General features: G+C 49.4%; 9 protein-coding genes across 9 annotated transcripts; 3 read left to right on the top strand and 6 right to left on the bottom strand.

The window, feature by feature from the left end:
* Positions 1 to 390: 390 nt before the first annotated feature.
* On the top strand, positions 391 to 603 carry HETIRDRAFT_329117 (uncharacterized protein; the record flags this gene model as incomplete). Its single annotated transcript, XM_009553459.1, has 1 exon — positions 391 to 603. A coding segment is annotated over one exon (213 nt), but the record flags the coding sequence as incomplete, so codon positions are not given.
* A 2519-nt stretch (positions 604 to 3122) lies between these two features.
* Positions 3123 to 4346, bottom strand: HETIRDRAFT_329107 (uncharacterized protein; the record flags this gene model as incomplete). The annotated part of the gene is made up of 1 exon (XM_009553460.1): positions 3123 to 4346. One exon carries the CDS (start codon positions 4344 to 4346, stop codon positions 3123 to 3125), a length of 1224 nt encoding a protein of 407 aa, XP_009551755.1.
* A 1596-nt stretch (positions 4347 to 5942) lies between these two features.
* HETIRDRAFT_430166 (uncharacterized protein) lies at positions 5943 to 7238 on the top strand (the record flags this gene model as incomplete). The annotated part of the gene is made up of 4 exons (XM_009553461.1): positions 5943 to 6026; positions 6078 to 6473; positions 6537 to 7129; positions 7163 to 7238. The coding sequence occupies 4 exons, from the start codon at positions 5943 to 5945 to the stop codon at positions 7236 to 7238; spliced, it is 1149 nt and encodes a 382-aa protein (XP_009551756.1).
* A 1045-nt stretch (positions 7239 to 8283) lies between these two features.
* Positions 8284 to 11517, bottom strand: gor10 (GMC oxidoreductase 10; the record flags this gene model as incomplete). The annotated part of the gene is made up of 22 exons (XM_009553462.1): positions 8284 to 8312; positions 8369 to 8395; positions 8452 to 8524; positions 8580 to 8644; positions 8700 to 8732; positions 8796 to 8846; positions 8910 to 9106; positions 9538 to 9616; positions 9675 to 9817; positions 9884 to 10068; positions 10149 to 10217; positions 10350 to 10388; positions 10440 to 10498; positions 10559 to 10635; positions 10693 to 10762; positions 10819 to 10892; positions 10949 to 10992; positions 11050 to 11111; positions 11169 to 11268; positions 11327 to 11328; positions 11402 to 11440; positions 11499 to 11517. The coding sequence occupies 22 exons, from the start codon at positions 11515 to 11517 to the stop codon at positions 8284 to 8286; spliced, it is 1536 nt and encodes a 511-aa protein (XP_009551757.1).
* Positions 11518 to 11873: 356 nt separating this feature from the next.
* Positions 11874 to 13131, bottom strand: cyp74 (cytochrome P450 monooxygenase 74; the record flags this gene model as incomplete). The annotated part of the gene is made up of 7 exons (XM_009553463.1): positions 11874 to 12051; positions 12120 to 12308; positions 12373 to 12399; positions 12455 to 12563; positions 12619 to 12792; positions 12843 to 13036; positions 13094 to 13131. 7 exons carry the CDS (start codon positions 13129 to 13131, stop codon positions 11874 to 11876), a joined length of 909 nt encoding a protein of 302 aa, XP_009551758.1.
* Positions 13132 to 13452: 321 nt separating this feature from the next.
* HETIRDRAFT_152352 (uncharacterized protein) lies at positions 13453 to 15486 on the top strand (the record flags this gene model as incomplete). Its single annotated transcript, XM_009553464.1, has 13 exons — positions 13453 to 13872; positions 13922 to 14014; positions 14074 to 14098; positions 14155 to 14236; positions 14293 to 14325; positions 14386 to 14397; positions 14459 to 14472; positions 14520 to 14628; positions 14685 to 14800; positions 14885 to 14942; positions 15010 to 15077; positions 15142 to 15152; positions 15213 to 15486. The coding sequence occupies exons 1-13, from the start codon at positions 13835 to 13837 to the stop codon at positions 15484 to 15486; spliced, it is 933 nt and encodes a 310-aa protein (XP_009551759.1). The 5' UTR covers positions 13453 to 13834.
* Positions 15487 to 15966: 480 nt separating this feature from the next.
* HETIRDRAFT_328785 (uncharacterized protein) lies at positions 15967 to 18175 on the bottom strand (the record flags this gene model as incomplete). Its single annotated transcript, XM_009553465.1, has 6 exons — positions 15967 to 16509; positions 16561 to 17050; positions 17106 to 17476; positions 17542 to 17769; positions 17820 to 18090; positions 18144 to 18175. 6 exons carry the CDS (start codon positions 18173 to 18175, stop codon positions 15967 to 15969), a joined length of 1935 nt encoding a protein of 644 aa, XP_009551760.1.
* A 1098-nt stretch (positions 18176 to 19273) lies between these two features.
* On the bottom strand, positions 19274 to 20259 carry HETIRDRAFT_148183 (uncharacterized protein; the record flags this gene model as incomplete). Its single annotated transcript, XM_009553466.1, has 4 exons — positions 20118 to 20259; positions 19893 to 20049; positions 19496 to 19836; positions 19274 to 19439 (listed from the first exon to the last, which is right to left on the bottom strand). Coding segments are annotated over exons 1-4 (723 nt in total), but the record flags the coding sequence as incomplete, so codon positions are not given.
* Positions 20260 to 21573: 1314 nt separating this feature from the next.
* HETIRDRAFT_422253 (uncharacterized protein) lies at positions 21574 to 22262 on the bottom strand (the record flags this gene model as incomplete). Its single annotated transcript, XM_009553467.1, has 2 exons — positions 21574 to 22182; positions 22230 to 22262. 2 exons carry the CDS (start codon positions 22260 to 22262, stop codon positions 21574 to 21576), a joined length of 642 nt encoding a protein of 213 aa, XP_009551762.1.
* Positions 22263 to 22577: the final 315 nt, after the last annotated feature.

Consider the following 22577-nt stretch of genomic DNA (forward strand, 5'->3'; position numbering starts at 1 on the left):
CGTCTCTCCATCTGTTTGGGGATGATACGCCGTGCTGAGAGCGGCGGTGATTCCTAGCCGTTTCCAGAGTTCTCGGGTGAATTTGGCCGCAAATTGAGGGCCCCGATCGGACACTATTTTGGTCGGCAGTCCATGTCGATTGAAAACGTTATTTTGGAAAAGCACGGTTGTTTCTTCTGCCGTGATCGTTTTCTTGCATGGGGTGATGACTATGCCTTTCGACAGACCTTGATCCACTACCACGTTAATTGAGTCGAAACCTTTGCTTTCGGGTAGGTCCGTGACGAAATCTGTCGAGATGAATCGCCAAGGAACGTTGGTGGTTTCCAGAGGGTGGATCGGTGGGTGTGTCTTGTGTGTCAAGTTCTTCGTAGACTGGCATATGGCACATCCATCCACATATTCGTGGACGAATTTAGTCATGTTTTGCCACCAGTAGTGTCGTTGTACCATTTCCAATGTTTTTGCTCTACCCGGGTGTCCTACCGCGGGTGCGTCGTGATGTGTTTTGACGATGAGTCTTCGGATGACGTCGTCTTTGGGGACGCATATGTGGCCGTTGCGTCTGGTGATTCCGTCTTCATGTGTCCAATGTCCCAATAATCCTCTCATCCCTTGTGGTCCTACTCGTAAGAGCTTTGCGAGGGCTACCCTTGTTAAGGCATCATGTTCCGATTTCGAGTGTCGGATGAGGGAAATGAGGTTTGAGGAGGCGATTTCCGTGGACTTTATATGCCGTGTCGGGGACGGTTCTACCAATGTTTCGTCGGATTTGTTGAAAAGCTTGGCCGGGAGTAAAATTTGAGATTTGTTGTCAGATTCTACCCCCTCACTTAGGTCTGGACGCCTGGACAGAGCATCGGAGTGATTTGTTGATCCTGCTTTATAGCTGAGTGTAAAGTCGAATCTGCTCAAATAAAGGCTCCAACGGGCGTGTCGTCGTGATAGGTCTCGCGCCGTTTGGAAATGTTCCAGGTTTTTGTGATCTGTCCAAATCTCGAAGGGATGTCGTGCTCCTTCGAGGTAGTGATTCCAGTGTTCCAACGCTTTTATTATAGCCAAGAGTTCCCGGTCGTGAACATCGTAATTCCGCTCTGCTGGTGAAAACGATCCAGAGAGGAAAGCGACTGGGTGCCAGTCGCCATCTTTTCCTTCTTGTAGAAGGGTAGCTCCATAGGCGATTAGCGATGCGTCCGTTACTAATCGATATGGATGCATGGGATCTGGATAGTTCAAGACGGGTTTACTGATAAAAGCTTTCTTTAACCGTTCGAAAGCTTCTTGGCATTTTGCAGTCCAGTTCCATTTCTCGTCCTTTTTGGTAAGGTCGTGTAGGGGGCGCGCGATGAGTGAGAATTTGTCAATGAAGCGCCTGTAAAAATTCCCTAGGCCCAAGAAGGAGCGAATGTCGCGGACTGTGCGTGGGGTTGGCCAATCTTTTATTGCGTCCACCTTTGAGTCCTCCATGGCGACATGGTCTTTTGAAATTGTATATCCCAGATATTGGAGCTTTTCCTTGTAAAACTCACATTTTTCGGGTTTCAAATATAGATCGTTGTCGCGTAGGATTTGGAAAACTTGGTTTAGGATTTTAACATGTTCCGCCATGGTTTTGGAGAAGACGAGGATGTCGTCCATATATACGGTTATCTTCCGGGCTGTGATGAGCTCCCTGAAGATCATGTTCATCATAGCTTGGAAGGTGGCTGGCGAGTTGGTTAGGCCGAAGAACATCACCGTAGGTTCGTAAGAACCTAACGGGGTGATGAAGCTCGCCTTCCACTCATCTCCTTCTTTGATGCGTATATTGTTGTATCCCCATCGCACGTCCAATTTGCTAAAAATGATGGCCCCTTTTATCACATCCAGTAGTTCCTGGATTAGTGGAAGGGGGCACACATTCGGGATGGTGTGCGAATTTAAGTGGCGATAGTCCTGTACCGGGCGTAGTTTTCCATCCTTTTTTCCTATAAAGAAAAATGGGGCTGCTGTTTGCGAGGTGGATCGACGGATGGTTCCTCTCTCCAGATGTTCCTTGATGAATTTTCCTAATTCGTCGTGTTTCTCTGGGCTCAGGGCGTAGATTTTGGGCACTTGAGGTTTGAAGGTTGGTTTCAAGTCGATGGCATGGTCCCAGTAAGTGTGTTCTGGGAGTCGCTGCGACTTTCGTTCGCTAAAGATGTCCAAAAATTCGTGATGCGCCTTGGGAACTCTTTCCTTTAGATTGGTGACGATAATTTCGTCTTCCAGGTCTTGGTCGAAACTGGCAAATCCTGACGGTTCGGGGGCCAGTTTCCGAATAACTGGGTCCCGGGTGGCCTGTTTTCCTGAGGGTTTGTCTGGGAGATCAGGTTCTCCCCCGTTTGGTGAAAGAGATGGCTTGTCTTGAGCCTTTCATTTCTCTTCTGCGTATTTCCTTATGTCCTTTAGGAGCCATTTCCTTTTGAGGTATGCTCGTAGTCGGACGCCAAACGTTCCGCTGTGGTCGCGGAGTCCTACATCTTCCGATAGTCTTCGGAGATGTTCGAGGCGCTGTTTTTCGCGCTCATTGATGCGTGGTTTGTGCCGTGGCTCCACGTCTGATAACCGCCTACTGTATGGCGGTTCTTCCCTTGCCCTAGTGAACCCATATGGTTGCTGGCATTTCTGGGGGCACCGATCAAAGTGCACTTCACGTCGCCTCCATTCGATGGAGGGATCGTGGTATTTCAGCCAATCTGTTCCTAGGATAAGGTCGTCTTTCCCTAGATTGGAGATAAACATCTGGACGCGCTCAGTGTGCGTTCGTCCTCTGATGTCCCGAATGGTGAGGTTCACATCCAAGGCGGATCGGATGAGACCTGCTTTATTAATGGTGTCATCGACGTTCCGGACGCGAATGGGGTTGTTGAGTGTATAGGTGGGGAAACGATGTCTTTTGACCCAGGTTTCGTTTACTATGACCCCTTCGCATGCCGAGTCGATGGTTGCCTTTGCTCCAGCGTTTTGACTCCTGTTTGATACTTTCACGTTCAGGCGTATGGGGGTGATGATACGGTCGTTCATTGCTCCGATACAAATACAAGTGCGGGCATCAAACTCGGGTCGTCCTTGACCTCTCTCCTTCGCTGGTGAGGGAGAGGTCAGGAAAAACGCTCCGCGTGTCCCAAGATTACTTCTCTGGCTTCATCTTCTCCTAATTCTCCGAGCACTGCTCCGATTCGAGCAGAATGACTGACGCCTCCGTCTCCCCGTCGTCCGTTAGGTAGCATAGCGCGCTGCCCATGGTTCGTCTGGGGTCGTCCGGATGGGGTAGAGTGAGGACGTTCCATCGAAGGACCAGGTTGTGGTACCCGCTGGTTGTTGCGATGAACATCCTCTGTCTCCATTCCTCGATATATTCCCGCTTGGTCTCCCATAGCGGATGCGTCGTCTTCTCCTTCAAGATCGACCGCGCGGTTTCCTCTCCCTGTCGTACCCAAGCGTCTCTTCGAGTTTCCTCGAACTGGTGGAACGCCTCTGCGGGCCGACCAGCAGTTAGCGCTAGAATGTCCTGTCTTTCCGCAATTTGAACAAGAGGTGGCTCGCTTGCCATCATATTTCCGCTTTTGGCTAAGGGCATTGCGCTTGCGTGTTGCGTCAATGTCCATGTCAACAACTTGGTTGTTCATTCTGCGAGGGGCGTTTGTGGAGTTGTAGCGGGGAGAGACTTGGTTATGAAAACGATTCAGATAATCGCTTCGAAAGGAGGTGGAGTTGGCGAGGATGGCTTTTTGAGCTGTTCTGGCTCGAAGTCGTCCATCTATTTCGCAGGCTGTATTGATCCAGTCCTGAATCGTATCCTTTGGCTGAACTTCCTTGTCGTATATTTTGTCCATGACGCGCGGGTCTAGCCCGCGTTGGAAGTAAGGGACTTGCTCTTTATCGGAGATGTCGGCATCGGCGGCGATGAGAATGAATTGGTTGGAGTATTCATCAACCGTCATTCGTCCTTGGGAGAAGGCCATAAGTGCGCTTCGCGCCTTGTCGGTCTTGCCCGTCTCCCTGAACTGTAATTTGAACTTGGCTAAAAAGTCCTTCCAGGTGCCTAGATCGGTAGGTGGGTCCGCTCCTACTGATTTGAGGAGAAAGTTCTCCGCCCAAGCTCCTGCCGTGCCATATCTCATGCATGAGAGCACAAGGGATATCTTGTCTTGATCGGTCTTGTACCGATCGGATTCTGCTGCGAAAAGAAGGAGGCATTGGAGCATGAATTTCTGGGATTCAATGCGGTCGCCTGTGTAATTGTCTGGGAGTTTGACTTTTCCTCTTCCGGGTTGTACTGTTGCGGAAGGGGTGTTTGTAGAAGTCGAAGCTTGTCCCGACATTTCGGCGAGTGGTTCGTTTCGGGTGTTGATCGGTGTTTGGTCTGGTGAGTCGGAGTCTGATTCCGAGGTTGTTTCCTCTTGCTCCGAGTCTTCGGGAATTACCGGCGCCGGTTCCCTGTATGGTGGGGCTAGTTCCCACTGAGCTTCTATTTCGTTCCAAATATCCTCTTCTTCTGTTCCGTCTTCAAGTGTGAAGTAATAACGCCCGTTTCGGTATGAGCAGTTATCGTAATTCGGAGGGGCAGTTCTGTTATTGTCTTCGTAGACCCAGAAGTCCCCTTCGCGCCGGATAGGGCGATTGTTGTGACGGAGTTGATTATTGATACGTCTAGTGCCGGGTGGGTATTCCTGGCCTAGGTCTTGCTCCAGAGTGTGTGCAGTAACGCTTTCTCAATGGGGGTCTATATCCCCACTGAGCAAGGTTATGAGAGAGAGTGTGGCAGCAAGCTAGTGCGAGCAAGGTAGGGGCAGAAGAGTCTATTCTAGTGTTACGACTGCTCGTCGGTAACCCCAAGAGTAGGAGGTTCTTCCCTAGGTCACTCGTGGAGGGTGTGTGGAACGGTGGTCTCGACTGTACGTGTAGCACAGGAGCCAGAAGTGTATTGCGAGGTAGCAATGAAGGCTGCAGTAGGTAGACTGCAGTGAGCGAAGGAATACTGTAGGAAGACAGTACTGAACGAAGATCCCTGTATGTGAAGATACAGGGGAACGAAGAGAATAGACTGAAGATCGTCAGCCTATTCTATGGGCCTTTTATACTACTTTGGGAAGTAGGGCGTGAGAATACCGAATATATATCTGTAGGTATTCTCTAAGTCGTCTCTCTCAATAACGACTACTCTTGTGCTTCTCCGTTGGTCTCCTTCCGGCCAGGAGAGATTAGGAGGTTCATGCCCTGCGTGTGAGTAATTTATAAGGCGGCGTTCCATGCCCGCTAATACAAAGGCCCGTGATACTCGACCAATGATTGATGATCCATTGGGAGTGGATGACCAAGGTTAATATCTGTACCTTGGAGTACGCCTCAACCTGTGAGGCCGCGTGATATTTGTGATGATCGTATCGGTATAGACCGCCGTATAGGCCCGATAGAACGTGATCATAACAGAAAGATCTCACCACAAAAGCTTTAAAATGATTCATTTTTTCAAGTACTTTAACACATGGAATGTTGATATTATACATTATACACCAGTATATTTTCAAAAATTGTCATATTTTTGTTAGACACACAGCTAATATACAGCCATGTTCAAAAGTGCCATTGTAGCAGCTCGGCAATTGCCGTTCAGACACTTTTCGCGGGCATGAGTACACGCTCTGCTCTAGCTTGTGATGTCGATCCCGAGTTGGCCTCGATTGACACTTGAGGGATCGCATGAGCGAACGGTAGTGCCTAGTCGAAAGCACTGTTACAGGTCCGAGCGTCGGACTCGTAAGTTTCAAATTACATATTTGGCTCAGGTACCCCTAAATGATTTTCAACCGCTTCCCATTCCTCACTTAGCCGTCTACCTTTCGTGTCTTCTGCTAAAATAACCTCTCAACCCTTCCTGCACATGCTTTCACGCCGTCTGTGTCCACGTCTGCGCTATCATGAGCGCAGGAGATTCCGTTCTAAAGTTGAAGGAGAGGGCTAATGTGGAGTTTCGCGCGGGCATGTACAAGACTGCAATCCAAGTACGCAATCACTCTACCCTCGCTCCACTTTGTCGGCTGACAATCCCCTAGCTCTACACAAAGGCTCTCGAATGTGCCGGGCCCACGACCTCTCTGGAATTGAAGCGTGCGATCATCTCCAACCGTGCTCAAAGCTACATGCTCTGGGGAGATATCTGCACCGCCTTTCGAGATAACAACCTTGCTCTCTCCCAAGAGTACACGGTGCCAGATTCCCCCAAGGTGCTGACTACTAGATGTCTTTTTCGACGTGCCAAACTACACTATAAGTTCGCTCGCTACGACGAAGCGCGCGCCGCCTTTGAGTCCTTTGAACGTGTCCGAGAGGAGATTGGACAAGAGATCAGTGTGAGGGAGCGTGATTTGCTCTCTCAGATAGAGAAGGCGATCAGCGAACCAGGAGGCAGCGAGGCAGGAGATCGCGTCCAGCTCTTGCGAGCCGTTTTTGTACGTGTTCTTCTCTTTGCAAACTGGTATACCTGACTTGATATCAAATCGATAATTATCTAGTCGTGCGGCATCATTATCCAGGATCAGTATCTCGCTACCTTCCCGTACCAACCGGGTTCCCAGATGAACGACGATGAGGACAACATGATCCTTCAGTTCGGCCCCAACTCCTATCCGCGGAAGAAGAATCCGACCTCCAGGCCCCTATCAGTTCCATTTGTGATCTTTGCTCCTGGCCTGCAAGTACCGGGCGGAAAGTCGTTCTCCGGCCGCATGGCTATTACCGAAGACGGAGACGGATACGGGGACGAGAATCCGTCCATCGGCGTGCATATCGAAGAGATGATCCTCGCTTCCTTCTCGCACACCTATTCCAACATGACCCGCTCACGTTGGCCAGAGATTATGCCGTACTTTCCCAGAATGAGCGCCACGATCATCCTCCCGACGCAGAAAGGACGGCTGCTCGTCATTCTATTTTCAACACAGTTGAGGGATATCTGGGAGGGTGCCAAGGAGCCCGGAAACACTACTTCCCCGTTCACAAATTTACGCACCATCCGCAGGGCACGGGAGTTCGAGGTCGGCGCGGTGAGATTGACAAATGGCTGTATCCATATATATGTTATGCCGAGCGAGAACGTTGCCGACTTGTAAGTTTATGTCCTTCACACGTTTGTTCGCAGCGCATTGCTCACCTGCAGAGCTCTCAGCGTGTCAAAATGGGAAAGCGCCGTAGGAGCACTCGGCATGGACAGCTAGTCAAAGAAGACAGCAGTCATTTTTGCTCTAGCTGCATGATGGCTTTCGGGAGACGTCGGTGCGTGTAAGCCTCACCCTTCATTCAATGAAACATTCTTCGTCGAGCGCTTGGAGACTCTCTAACCAGCTATACTTACCGATCAATCATTGTACGCCGCCATAATCTCTACATGACTGTCGCTTCGCAAAGGAGGCATACGAATCCATCAGACGCCTCCTATCGTTTACAGCAGTAGTTTCGGACTCGTCGCTCAGGATCCGCATCCACGGCGGCCGCTCACATCCTCGAAAGGATTCCATGGGGAACAGGCTCACAAAATTGCACAGGCTCCCAAGGTACGCAGCCCAACATTTCGCGAAGGTCCCACAAGGCTTTAGCTCAGGTATGTCGCCTGGTCTAGGACGTGCTAGGTTGATCGTTTGGAAGGCGCTGGCCCAATCACTACGGGTTCGAAAGCACGAACCTCTCTCATCGCAATTAAACCTATATGGCAAGGGGAGATAATTTAGGTGCGTCTCGAACAATCTAGCCCTCTTCCTGTAATTGATCATTTGCAATGCCTCCATCTTGTTCAGGGCCAAACGTTACTTTGGCTTGCGACGCCGCAGTTCAAGTGCACACAGTCCAAGGAGGCTTGCGACAACATCAAGGCATTTGAGCGCCTGCGAACCGACGAGTCTATGGCTGAACGCCAACCCAACCACGTGTCAGTGAATACGCTGACAGCCGAACGAACCACCGAGTCATAGTGTCACGCGCTGTCTCAGACCTCTGACTATCTGTCTCCTCACATCGCGAAAGTCCTCGTCACTCATTCTCTGTGTTCCAGTCCAGTCACGAGATTATTACTGTCATGGATATATCGCTGCGCCCTTTTCTGATCTCGGTGATGGTTCGACAAGACGAGGTTTGGTTGACTCAATACTTCAGGTTGGCGCGTTGAATCCCCTGATATCGAAGGGCGATAGAAAGGTCATCTTAAATTCTGGACATAGTCAGACACAGGTTCGTTCTGCTATCTTACATCCCATACAGTTTGTCTTTTTAGATCTCGCCCTTGATGATGGCCGCGGCTAGACGAACTGTGGTCAGTATTGACAGAACAGCCACAGTCAATAGTTTCCCTTACCTTGCTTAGCTAGCTCGTAAACAACAGCTGGAGCACACAAGGTCAGTCCTCACGACAGAAGACAGATAGACAGCTTCACTCACACTGAGAGTGGGCCGTAAAGAGGAGGGGGACCACAGACAAATCGACGACGCGGAGGTTGCTCGTTCCATATACCTTGCATCGTGATATCTCTCAGCGAGCTGAATTGTCGATAGAAGACAGCACGCACCTTCAGCCTGGGGTCCACAACTCCGTCTTTGTCCTTCGGCGGCATTGACGCGGAGCCTGCAGTGTCTGCGCAGCCTATCGCAAACAATTTTCATGCGTAGACAGGTGAGTGGTTGCTTACGGAACGTGGTGGACATGTAGTTCTTGATCCAGTCTGTCAAGATCGATAAGAAATAGTCTGCGTGCATATGCGTAGGTGGCGCGAAAAACCACGCACCGCCGATCTGTTCGTCAGTGGTGACGGTGGGGCTGGGGTTGATCTCCTTGACTGTGAAATTCTGACGCAGTCTTAACCTCACTTCTTGAATACTCAAACAAGGTATCTGCTCACCAATCACTTCCTTGTGAGGAGATAACGTCGGCAGCTTCCTTATGAACTTGACATCTACAACGAAGGTCCTCAAGTCTGCCTCCGACGCAAGCATAGCACGCCACGAAAACTGTAGTGAAGGACCTCTGACGGATGTCTTCCTCAAAGTAGTGTGGGTCAATGGCAGGCTGCGCCAAGGGATCTTCGGAAGTGATGTGCTAGCAAAGGTAAGAGAAACGATTCGTGTCAGCATTTGAACCTTGCCCGAATTACAGAGATGGGATAAGTATAATGTTTCCTCTAGACCACTGATGGTTCATGGATGTGTGGTAAGAGAAATACTTCTTTCCATCTTCAGGCGGGTCTACAGCAAACATTAGTTCGAGTGGAACTGGTTCCGGCTGAGAGTGGAGAAATCACATACTAGGGAATGACGACAGCGCAGAGTAGAACATTATCTCGCAGCCAGGGGAGCGCCTGTCCAAACGCCGGGACATCAAATTTCCTCTCCGCGGGACGAGAGCGTCTCAAGCGGCGCGAATATGTAGCAATGGGGCGTGTATGTGTGCAAGCCCTCGCCTTTCGCGCTAGATATCGAGCACCCTGCGATGAATGTCGGTGACTGGGTGACTTCAACACAGTCACGTACTAGAGCTTGAGCTCCTTTGCTGCGCGAGCGGGGTCTGGGAGAACGTCGAATATCTCGTAAGAGACATCGTCTCGGAGCTCTGGGCATAAGCCAGATCAAATCATGCAAATTGGTTCTCAGGAAGACCGCGTACGCACCAAACGTGATAGAGATGATACAATGCTCCTGAACATTCTCGCCGACTCCGGGCAAGTCGATCTTGACCGGGATACCGACCTTGTCCAGAATTTTCTCGTCCCCGATACCCGACAGCTCGAGCAAGTGAGGAGTCTTGATAGACCTGATCATAAGCGTAGTTATTCTCGTTGCCCCACTTACAACCGTATGCAACTTGACATGGACTCACCCGGCAGACAGTATCACCTCCTTCCCAGCATGCACGACTTTATGAACATTGTTTGCCCCCTTGATGACAAATTGGACGCCAGTGGCCTCCAACGATGGGCTCTCGCCTTCAGTAATGATTTTGGTCGCTGTAGCATTGACAATGAGTGACAGGTTGTGACGATTCTGGTTCGGCAGCCAGTATCCCTAGACGTTCATGAAGATATGGTAGACGTTCATGAGGATATGGGAGAGCTAAATCGACACGGGGAAGACTGAAGACGTACCGTTGTAGCAAATGATCTAGAGAACGTAACGGGATTGATGGTGCTCGGGGCGAAGGATAAGCCCGCCAACTATATAGTCATGTAAATAATCATGTGAGCAAAAAATCAAATCCTGAAAGCAAGGAAACGCACATCTCCATTGAGCTAGAGGTAGATCCACGTCAATGGGTGCTCGTAAGACACGAGCAGTATATCACATACTGGAGCTGCGGCGCGCGGGATACCGGCGTTCAGGACAGTCTGTCACGGTGGTCAGGCAACGAAAACAGATAAACGGCGTATATGGCTGACGTGAACGGCGTCCAGATCCCCAGAGAGGAAGCGCTTGGGTATAGCAAGGTCGATCGGACCTATGACGCACAACTCAGCAATGCATCGGGTGGCACACGCATGTAGCAGTGTGCACACACCTTTTTCTCTGAGCTTCCAATTTTCAGCTCCAATCAGCTCGTGCTCCTTGATCTCCTCGGGGGTCGGCGGAACGAATCTACGTTACTGGTGTCGGAGGAAGCATATCTGAGGGTATGAAATATCAATATCGAACCCTTCTGCTCTGGCGATGTACTTTTGTAAGTTGGCCCAGTTCCATCCGGGGTTCCCGAGACGCTCAAGATCTGGGGAAATACGGGCTCTATGAGCGCAGTGCGGCTATATGACTGCAAGGATGCACCATCGATATGGTCCGCGGGTGGTTTGTTCCAGGCGAAGAAATTGACAGCAGAGCTCCCCCCGAGAGTTCGGCCACTGCATGCGAGCGCATCAAGCCCCGATTCTCATGAAATGGGACGCGGCAGACGTACCTGAACCAAAAGTACTCCTTGTTGTTGCTATGGGTTTGGGGAACCTACTAGGCTGCGCTCAATCCTGTGCAGTAATCGAGATGTGTGTCTGCGAGACGCACGGTTTTGAACGACCAATCGTACTGCTCTTGGCCAAACGTCGCTCCGATCGATGCAGGGCGGCCTTATGAATGTCTTAGTTTTTGAGAGACAATAATTCACAGTTTCGGCGAGCACGTACAGAGCAGCGCATCATCGATGTTCGCTGGGCCAGCTTCAAGGACTAGTACGGACACATTGGGGTCTTCGGAGAGCCTGGCAGCGACGACAAGGCCCGCAGTCTGCATTTGTTCGCATCATTCAAAAGAAGCCACTTCCTAAGAAAGTAACGCGACACACCCCTCCACCTGAACGAGGACGGCGATGTGTTCAGCGCCACTGCATTCCTCGCTTCCGATGAGGCAATGTGCTCACCGACGATAATATAGTCGAATGTTTTACCCGAGATATCATCTAATGAGATCGACAATCTGATCAGTCTGCAATCTACATGCAAAATTGAAGACGCTACCTGCTTGAACAATTGGCATGGTCGCGGGTGCTGTGATGTGTCGATTCTTGTCCTTGCTGAACGGTGACAATCGAATGTGCTCTGCAGACGCGAGTCAGAGAACGATGGCAGAAGGGTCTATAAGAGCGACGGAGATGGGGTGGTCGGTGCGCAGATAGGCTATAGCCGATACATCAGTGCGGCCTAGCCAATGGTGACGACGGTGGTTTCCCATGAAAGCGCTCGGTGCTTGCTCGACCTTCTCCAGCGCGGCGCCCGATAGAGGAGGCGAAGGATGGAGGAGTGATGGATGATGGTGATAGTGTGAAGAGAAGTCGGTGTGTCCATTCTTCGAAGAGAGAGCTGGACAGCGATCCTCAATCGCGACAACGTATTTTAAAGAAGAGCGAGCTCACGAATTGGAAACAAATCGAGAAGGACGGCGTGCGGTGTGCTACCAATGAGCATGGCATCGAGTGTCTTCTCCGCGATGATAACATAATCATCACCCGTATCTCCCATTGATCTCATGTTGGAGCCGTACGCGATCTCAAGGATGAGATCTACCACCACGCTGCAAGACAGAGGTGAGATCGCAGTGAGATAGCCGAGAGAGAGATCGTCGATAATGTGCTCGCTTACTGTCGCACGTGTTCGACGAAGGCTTGCGGAGTGTCTAGAAGACGACGCAGGAGCTCGTGTGATGCTTGTAGATCGAGGCGATGGTAGCGCAGAGATGCAGTCGAGTTGAAGCAACTGTGGAACGCCTTTCTCGTGTTCCTCCATTTCCGACCGTATGGCATGAAGCCCAGCGCCCAACGAAAACCGAGCCTGAGGGTCGTAAGCGACAAACATTAGTGGAACGTTTACAACACCAATCCCGACCCAGCATTACATCTTATTTAGTACCAGAAAGGAAGGTCTGCGATACCAAGCACGTCAATAGTTATTCTCAAAAAAGATGCACATGATTGAACCTGTCAGAATACAACAAGGACCTCTTCTCGAAGATTTCGCGCGCTGCCTTTGCTGAGTTTACGACGATGGCATGCATCCCAATCACGTCGAGGTGAACGATCTCAGAGCCTGAGCAGCGAGAGTTGAGATCATCCAAGTAATGGATTTGAGATCGTTGACTCACCGAACTCTCTCGACCAATCCCGATATACAGACGCATCGTGGCCTCTGGGTAGGTTGAACAGATTACCTATGAATGGGAGGCGCTTGGGACCAGGAGGAAAGGGAAGGGAGCTGTAGGGGTGTTTTCCCTTTCGCTGATACCAGAGATGCGGGAGCAAAGATACCAGAAGGACAGCTACAGTCAACCATAAGGTCGACATGTAGCGCGGTAAGATTGGGGGAGACGTGACGGGTGGTGAATCTGAACGGTTATGATCCTCTTTATGATATACACGAGTTGATTAGGACAGCAGTACGCAGACATTGATATGATCCTCAGATATCTCGAGACGGCCATTTTTAGTCTTCGCAAACTCTGCGCCATAACAGTAAAAGAATGCCTTAGCCGGTGCTGTTTGAATACAATAGCGATAGAGTCACTGGAAACACGAGGAGTTAACATCGAAAGAAAAGTTCCATCAGATAAAGGCGCTCACCTGTGCTTCGGCTGCGTCGAATTGAAGGACGACAGCATGGCCCACCAAACCCAACAGGCGCTGTATCATGATTGACACAGGGATCAGAATGCAGAACAATCGACGACAATGTGTAAGCGGAGTGTGAAAAGCGAATAGAAACTCCGACGTTTAGCAGCCAATCGAGTTCAGCTCCAATATATCCTCCTGCTTTTTCAAGTCTCCTCTGAAAACGCATCAACTCACTGAGGTCTCTCTCGAAAATTCCATCGGTATCTATCTGTTTGACTGAGAACATCACGCTCACAATCACGGATTCTCCGGTAGCCACATCCACGGACTTCGCAGAGTCATCAGGCTAACGTTAGACTATTCTAATTGCGGTAGACGCTCTCACCCTTTCCCACCAATGGAAACGAAGAAGAGCCTGTGTGCGCATGTATACGGAGCTCACAGGATGAAGCAATGCCAGCGGGCTCTCCCGAAGGTCTCCTTTGAAACGTCAAATTCGTCCAGTTGATCACTTTTTCTTCTTGCCCTTCGTGATCTAACGGTACACAGCCGTGCGCTAGTGATCTTGCCTACAAGGTTCTAACTTTGTCTCGTTTCTGATTAAACCTTTGGAGCACCAACCACGCGAGCATATTTAGTGTGGGGCGGTCTCCCCCCAGCCAGGAACGCTCTGTTCTCTTTTCTCGCCCACAGTTCTTTCCCGCCTTCTTATCCGCGAATCTCACCAAGCAGCCAATCCTGTCGCGAGGTATGTCCGATGCTACCACACCTAACTTTGCGAGGACAATGTAAGCGTGCGCATTCGGACTGTCGCCTTTTCTGACGACGGTCTACTAGCCAAGGGCCAATGCTCCTCGGAACATTCTTCAATCTGATCCTATACGGTATCTTCCTCGCACAGACTTTTGTGTACTTCCAAACCTACAAACGGTCAGTCATCTGCGACTGCACATCAAGGGGGCCGATGTTAACTTCGTATATCTTACCAGTGATCGTATGTGGATCAAGATTGTGGTGCGGCACCTACATTTGCCAAGACGGACCAGCCGATAATGGACCTTTCTGCTCAGGTTGCCCTGCTCATCGTGGTGGAAACGTCCAACTCTGTCCTTCCAATATCGTACAGCTATGACCGTCTCGTCAACAATTTCGGTACGTCTACGTGGTCTCACATGGATCGATACAATTGACCGCGAATGGACTCGTAGGAAACATGCCGGCGGCAGGCGTTTCCACTTGGCGTAAGTTGCCCATTCAGTCCCATCTGGAAAATTTCTGATGTCGATGTTTCACCGGTCCAGTGAACACTATGAGTGAGTAGGACTTTTCGAGCTGTAGGCTTCCTTCTCACTCACGGAGCCTTTCCCGATGCAGATCCCATGACCATCGTGCGTTTCTCGTCAGGTAAAAACTATTAGACTCATCTTTACGGAAGGGTATCATCGCGACCATGGTTCAACTGTTCTACGCTTGGAGAGTGAAAGTTCTTACGGGTAGAAGGTGGTGGATGATTGCGGTGATCGTCCCATCCATCATATCTTGCAGTAAGTACCGAAAAAGCAATCGTCCACGTCCGCTTGAGCCTACACACGATGTTCAGCTGGGGCGACTGTATTGTCCATCGTCAACCTCGTCGATCAGTCGTCGATCACAGCAGTTGCCCGCTATCGTCCCATCGTGATTGTCTGGTTGGCATCTTCAGCACTAACTGATACGGTCATCAGTGTTATTCTGGTTCACAATTAGTAGGTCTTCACATCGGTGCCGTCTGTGAATATCGCTGATGGGTTTTTTTTACAGCGGAACCAGAGAACCGGATTCTCGTCAACGGATGACACCGTCAACAAAATCATCCGCCGTGAGTCTCTTTGCATCTTACCGGTCTTACTTAATCCTGACATTTGATCACCGTCTCATGCTCCCAGTCACTGTCCAGACAGGTTTACTCACCTCTGTATTCGCTATCTTGGATCTAACACTGTATCTTTCCCTCGTGCGTTCTTCTTCTTCCTGGATTGAGAAACTTATCTCACGACAATCCAACGCCCTTGCTTCAGCAAACTGCGCAGTGAGCAGATCCACGCCTCCATCCATACCTCCTGATAATCACTGACATACACTGTGTTAGTCACGTTATGATCAACCTTCCACTCGCCAAGCTCTATACCAATTCCTTGATGTCCAGCCTCGACTCCCGTCAGGGGCGGCAGTATGATTCAAGCAATGGCAGCATCATTGGCAGCTCTCAATTCAAATCTGCCTCAAAGAGGAAGACCGTACGCGTTTATGAGACTCAGCATCGTTCCCACGCTTATGATGTTGTCTGTGCAGCGGCCAAACGATTTATCATTTTCAGCACCATCACAGATGCGCACAGAGGCAAGCACAGACGATATCACTGAAATCACTGAATAGACTATTGATATCAACTGCTACAGGTTTTCATCGATATAGAGGCCGAATCTCATGAGATGAGCGGGAGGGCAGACGTCAAGCATCACACGGAAAGCCTCGGTGATCAGGCAGAACGTAGTGATTCGCTCAAGGTGCCAAACGGGCTGTAATTACTTTATATCACAATATGTACAATTTATCTTTTAATTTTTGTGTATGTGGTTCATATTTGTACTCATCGAGAGTGCGAGCAGTACATATTTCGAGGTAGATCATGTTCAAGTTACTGATAAGGTCGTAAGAGGCAGTGGAAATATCGGCGTTCCTGCATGCGTGCATCACATATATCAAGAGCTCATGTTGCATGTGCGACTCCTCTGAAGAGATTATGGCCCACTTTTGTTTGTCAATAGGAATACGGTGGAGAGAACACATGTTTCGACGCCAATCATGCCTAACGTGTTACATCAGATAGCCGTTCAGCAAACCTACGCAGCCTTTACCTTCCCCTTTCCATCAGACCTTGTGAGCCTCGTCGACCCCTGAAGCGAGCCCAAGCTTGCACTCGGCCTGTACTCCTTCTCTTCTTCCTTTTGTCTTGGGGCCCTCCGCTGCCTTGAAGTCGTAGGGACAGATTCGGTCTCCAACCCACCATCCCTCTGGGATTTTTTGTCTTTATCACGTTGCTTGGCAGCCTCCACCTGACTCAACCGGATGGCCTCGTCTTCTTTGGCCATTCGCCTAACCACCAAGATGAACTCCTCTGGAAGATGCAATTGGTGATCGCCAGCTCTGAGGGATTGAGCAAGGAAGTGTGAATGCCTCCTCATCGCCAATAGTGTTTTCAAAGCTGCGATCCGCATTTTAGCATCATAATGCTGAAATACGTTGTCGAAGTAAGTCGACGTCTGGAAACATAGAAACTCCCAGCGAGGCTGATTGCCGTCCACGAATAGGACCGGATAAAAAGTGTATATTATGAAGCCATTGGAGTCGTATCCGATGCCGAAGACAAACATCCATTCGGGAATCTTGCCATGTTTGTAAAATCAGCGATATGCAGATGAACGAACAAAACATACCTTCAGATTAGTCCAATTGACCGCCTTCACTTTTTCTTTCAGCTTATCTTCGAGAGGCAATGACTCCCAATTCGGTATTGTCAACCGTAGATTCCCTTCAACCTTCTTCTCTTCTATCTCTGAAAGATGTGCAATGAATATCTTCATGGTTGGCTGGAAAAGAAAGGCCAATTGGGCAGAAACGCGATGCATAGGACTGCTTGTACCATGTCGAAGCATAGGCGCCTGGCTAGTAGGTTCTGTATGATCGTCGTCACCCTCTGATTCGTCTTCTAGGTCGTCTTCCTTCCTCTTCTTTGCTGCATTGCTTCTTAGGCGTACCTTGGCATCTGCACCAAAAACCACCGGCTGGAGTACGGTCAAGTCGAGAGGAGGGGATGATTTGTCAAAAACGTCCTTCGGTGGATGGTATATCATCTTGGTGCAGATATCGGCCGACGCATACGATCCGAAACACCCAAGGATCAAGGATGTCCGTACAGACTGTCCCCTAAAAGCATAGCTCATCAGGGTCAATATACTGGTATGAGCAAGATGGCACACACGAGAGAGTTTCACACTCGTTAACCCCGAAATTCGGTGCGACGAGTGCACCGATTACTCGTTCAACAGCAAGTTCTGACGCCGCTGTATAGCTGCCGGGCCACAACAAGACATACAGCGCGTTGAAAGCGGCATCCAGCTGCTGGCCTCGCATATTCTTATCAGGTCTAGGATTGTCCCATAGTCCTAGCGTGATCGTCTTCCCACGCAAACTGTCGCTCTCAGACGACGGGAAATTAACAGAGTCTTCGATCCCTGTAATTGAGATGACGTCTGCGCCGAGTTGTTTCTCCAACTTCTCGATATGAGCCCTCAACATGGCTCGTAAAACCAGATGGACATCTTCTACGTTTATATCCTCATCTGATATTGTCTGTAAGCCGAATGTGAGTACTCAGACAACGCCGAATATTCAGCTTAACAGGTATTATCACGCACCGGCCACGTATTAGGTATGAGCAGGGTGTGATTAATCACAGTTGTGAGAATCCTTCTTGCGTATCGGATGACGTCTTTGAACGATGAGTTCGGAGGAGGGAGTTGCCCGATCGACATCCTTATTGGAGTCTTATCGTTGTAGGTGATAAATTGCCAGGAATACTGTTTGACTAAATCCTCCTGGCGCACGTTGCTATTTGCATCGTTATTTGGATCATGTATGAGCTGCTGTTAATTGATGAAGCATGACAACGGCTTACCTTGCAGTAATCACGGACTTGCTCGTTCCCTTGTATGCACGCGCGATGCGCCAATGGACTCCATGCATCATCTGCCACGCCTTTGCTCCAGAGTCGGTGTTTATACGTTTCCAGTACTCGTCTTGTTCCGGGTGTGATCGCAATTCCAGATTTCTCTGGATCAGTGAAGAGCGGATCTTTGTCGCTTGGGTTTCCTTCAACAGGCCGTTCAACGGTTTGTGGAGCTCCGTCGAGTCCTATCAGTGCATCCGGGACCGCTGACACCATGTTCGTAGGAGAATTCTTGGACCTTTGTTGTGTCAGTGAGAATTTCTGCTTAAACTGCAATTTCTAAGTACTCACGGAATCCAGCTCTTGCTCTCGTCGTTCTTCATGGGAATAGAGAGAGACATCATTTACTCGTGGAGTAAGTGTTGGTATGGTATAAGGATAGCTGGAAGATGACGAACCTAAGGCTTATCGATTGTTAGTCAACAACCTCATGGTAGGCTTCTTTGCATGAGCCATAACGTTCTCTGCGTCATTGTATAGCGAAGGCACAGCTATCTGTCGCTGGACTAAGAAATTGAAGGATGGCCATTTGCCAAAGGGGCAGGCTTTGATCCCAGACGCCAGAAATTGAAAGGGTCCTGCGCCTTGACCGAGTTCGGTCCCCAAAAATACCCTATTAAACGGCAGGGATAGCCTGCACACGAAAAAGTTACCGACATTGTGGGTATGCACACGCACAGCGGCGAGCACATGAAAAATCAATTTCTGACACCTTCAGGCCCAGGTTTGTCAATGATGATTCACCCTACACGCCACCCACCTCAGTGTCAGTGTACATTGTTTCCGTCAGTAATGTCATGGGTTTACAAAGGATATCGAATAATCAAATTTCGAAGAACCAGACACTAGCCCCTTTCAGTGATAATGTCAACACTCCTGTAAATCGATTCAGAGCATCCCAAAGATAGAGAGATTGTCTTGAAAAGCTCCACAAGCTCGGCGGTGTGGCGTTGAATCCTGAGAATCGTGTTCACTAAATGAATGCGCTGCGTCAAGTCACCGCCACCAATGGGCCAAGGAGTGTATGCCTCGTAACAGCAGAATCCCCATTCAACACGTCCGGAAGAGGTCACCTGATAGCGCGGGAAGAAAGTGTAGATGATGCACGCGACTTGGGAATAATTCATTCCGTAGAAGAAAAAATTCTCCGGCACATGCGGCCTGTGCCATAAAGGCTCTCCTTTTGCAATGACCGGCTGCCAAGCGGTGTGTGAGACACAGGGAGCTATTGAAGACACAAAATCACTACTTACATTCCACTGCGGTTTCCACTGTAGATTGCCGACACGATATATCTTCGTCAAGTACATGACGAGAAGCTGTAACGAAGGTTGGAAGATGCGTGCAAGCTTCACTACCCCTTGCGATCGGTCCGGCATCTTCTCCGTTGGCCCTGGTTTACTCCATGATAATTCTTCGTTCGTAAACGGATGTAGAGCATCTAGATGATGCGCAGCGAAAAGAACCGGCACAAACCCACTAGGCAGACCACGCGGGAGGTTGTCGATGGATGGTCGACATACAAAATCTAAGCATGTAGAAGATCCATATTCGGCAGAATAGCGCGGAAATGTGATAGTAGTTGACCTTCAAACCAGCGTAATCAGATCTCATTTGGGGTACAGGAGATACAGACGACCGACCTGAGCACTTCACAGCCCCGAATTTGATGACAGATAGCAGGGAGAAGAGCATTATAGAAAGTTTTTACACCGAGTGTGCTGTATTGTACCATTCCCATATGCGCCTTTGATAAGATCTTGAGGATCGTCCACTCGACGCTGTATAGCATATCCTTCGGGTCTCGCAATTCATGTAGAGTGACGTTGGGAAACGGATAGGGTATAGTCGAGAAGTATGATCGTGGCTTGTAGAATTCGACGGGCGTTTCGTCCCAAATTGTGTGCAAATGATCTATATAGTGGCACAAGGAGTTCTGCAAGGTTACGATGACAGGGGGTACATTCGCGTTGGGATCGCCGTTCTGATTGAATGGAAATCAGACTGGCTTTCGGTATGATAAAATGAGTGCACACATACCTTCCAATCTTCTGGAATCAAGAGCGGTTGTATATCATATGAATTGTGCGATTGTATCAACTTGACAATCCGGTCGATGCTTAGGCCAGCTCGTCCGTCATAACCGATCGGGTTTTCTTTGTCAAATAACCAGAAATGTGGACCATCTGCAAGAGGCCTACATCAAAAACAAGATTTTGTTTGCTGAGCGCTGCTGAGTGACTGCAGATTTTTTGTGATACGTACTTGAGCGTGGGTGGGGTCTTGTCATAAAAACGAATGCTCTTCGGTTCGATTGGACTCATTCCGTAAAAGTCGTGCCATTCATTGATAGTATGAGAGACGACGCGTTGCTGGAAAGAGGTACTCAAGTGTATCGAGGCAGGCATGATGAGTTTCAAAGAAACAACCGATTCCTGGTTCCGGATTTCATTTGATATCTCGTAAACGTTCCCCACCCAGTAACGCTTCTCCTGTCACAGAGTCGGCTCATCAGGAAAAGCGCGCGGATCTTCCATGGCCGGACACAGCCTAGGAAGGCTATGTAAGCAGGGGTAGTGACACAGCCTCGCCAGGTGCCACCGGTCTTGTAAGTGTCGAGAAGGGTAACATGAAAATGGCCATTATGGCGAGATTTGGACAGTCTAATGAGATTTGGCCAGTCTGACGAGATCTGGTCAGTCTGGCCAGTCTCAGCAGGATTAACATTGTCATATCAGATTCCTTCTGACTAAGCAGTTGATTGAGGATCAAGATACCTTGTAACTCTTTATAATTCTATGGCATACATGCTATCATAATAATACATAAAGCCCTATGTCTGTCGTTGCAGAACAACAGGTGTGAAAAATAAAGTCCCAGCCCCTAGGCAGTGCACGCCGGCTGTCATCAGCAAAAGTGTCCAAAAGTGGTCGACAATGGTGGTGCACTCACGTGTTGCCATGGGTTGCGGGGTATGATCAGGGCTGACCAGGGGCGACTCCAGCTTGCCATCTCTCACCAGGCATGGCAGTTGGCTTTGAGGCACATCAGCACTTGCAGGCTCCACAAGCCGTGATCAGCACTCGCCAGCCATTGCAGTGCCACATTCCGTGACTGACGACAACTGATGAGTATTTCTAAGACCCTGACAGCAATCCAGAACATCAAAGATGTTTGGATGATCCGTCGAGCTGTAAGCAACTCCAGAGTATGAATCGACAGCGCTCGAGTCCATTTTGTCAAAGACCTCCCAAATATAATATTTTCTTTCAAATTGTATTATACTATGAGCCATGCATTCAGACGGAAACCAATACAAACTGGTTTATTCACAATGTAGCATAGTTTTCCCGTGCAAGGATCTTGTCATCGTGCACACACGAATCATCTGCGACTCCCTAGATCATGTCAACTTCCTCCTCTGCCTCCTCTTCTGCTGCGCTTTCCTCTGCGTGCTCTTCCTCGCCCTCATCGTCATCCTTGTCTACCTCCGCAGTCTCGTCAGCATTGCCCAATCCTCCAGCAGCAGTTAGGACTAGTGTGCTTTTGTCCACCATGTCATCTTCCATTGAAGGTCGTGCTTCACTTTGCAAAATGCGATCCCAACTTTGAGTGACCAGGTGCCCGACTCCACCACCTCGGTACCGCATGAACATGCCTCGGTCTACGAAACTACACATAGGAGATCCGTCAGCTGATGCCAACATATGAACTATAGCACTTATATGTTGGGATAGAACAGGTTCCAGTCTTGGTCCTCATTTGCCCGGCGTGCGCATGAATTTGCATGCAAAAGGCCCTCGGCAAGGCTGTGATGGAAAGCAGGAATTAGGTGAGCACCCCTCAATACCTCTTGCGGATTGAGGAAGCCAAACACGTCAGGATCAGTTTCAGGAACAAAACCTACGGCAGGAAGTCGCCTAGCATGCCAACCCGTACACATGTCCGGGTCCAACCCATACCATCGTACCCATAAAAAGTCCATGCGTTGCATCTCTGATAACTGGCTCTTCGGTCCAATATACCGTGCCATCACATGAAATATACTTAGGACATGTGCATACCAATATGGATGGAGGTGTGCATTGGGCCCTACATCATCATGGGACAGGACCATGATATCCGGGTGTGTTTGAGGGTTGATGGAATGTTGCAACCGGCGCACATCGTAGCTTGTGTAATTGATTCGAAGCACATTGTGCTCATACATCCTGTTTTGCATGATTTCTAGTTGGAGGAGCTGTTCATCAGCGAAAGAATGCTCATCGCCATCGTATGTGAGACCCATGAACCGTGCCAATAGGTGGTCCGTTAAGCAGGTACAAAAGTCCTGGGTACCAATGAGTATACCTCGTGTTAACAATGTTTAAAACATACCAGCATGGCGCGATCGCCAGCATGCTCCGTCATCCACTGTGAAATTCTGTGCCAATTGCATGTGGATTCCGAGATGTGGTGATGGGCAGTAGGGAGAGTATAGGGGAGAGGTTCCTCGGCATGTTGAACCTTCCGGCGCCGATCAATCTTGACCTGTGGCTTGTCAAGGCCTAGATTTGTCCTGGAGTCAGTGATGACTCGTCCGCGAGCTTCCCCTTAAGCAAGTTGCCCAACAAAGTTGTGCTTATTAGTTTGATCATAGGCCCTTTTTGAGAACTTATGGGCAACCTCTCCCTGAAGTCATGACAATTATACTAGGATCAAGGTTGGATATAGACAGTTTTAGTA

Source organism: Heterobasidion irregulare, assembly GCF_000320585.1.
Source record: "Heterobasidion irregulare TC 32-1 unplaced genomic scaffold scaffold_11, whole genome shotgun sequence".
NCBI lineage: Eukaryota > Fungi > Basidiomycota > Agaricomycetes > Russulales > Bondarzewiaceae > Heterobasidion > Heterobasidion irregulare.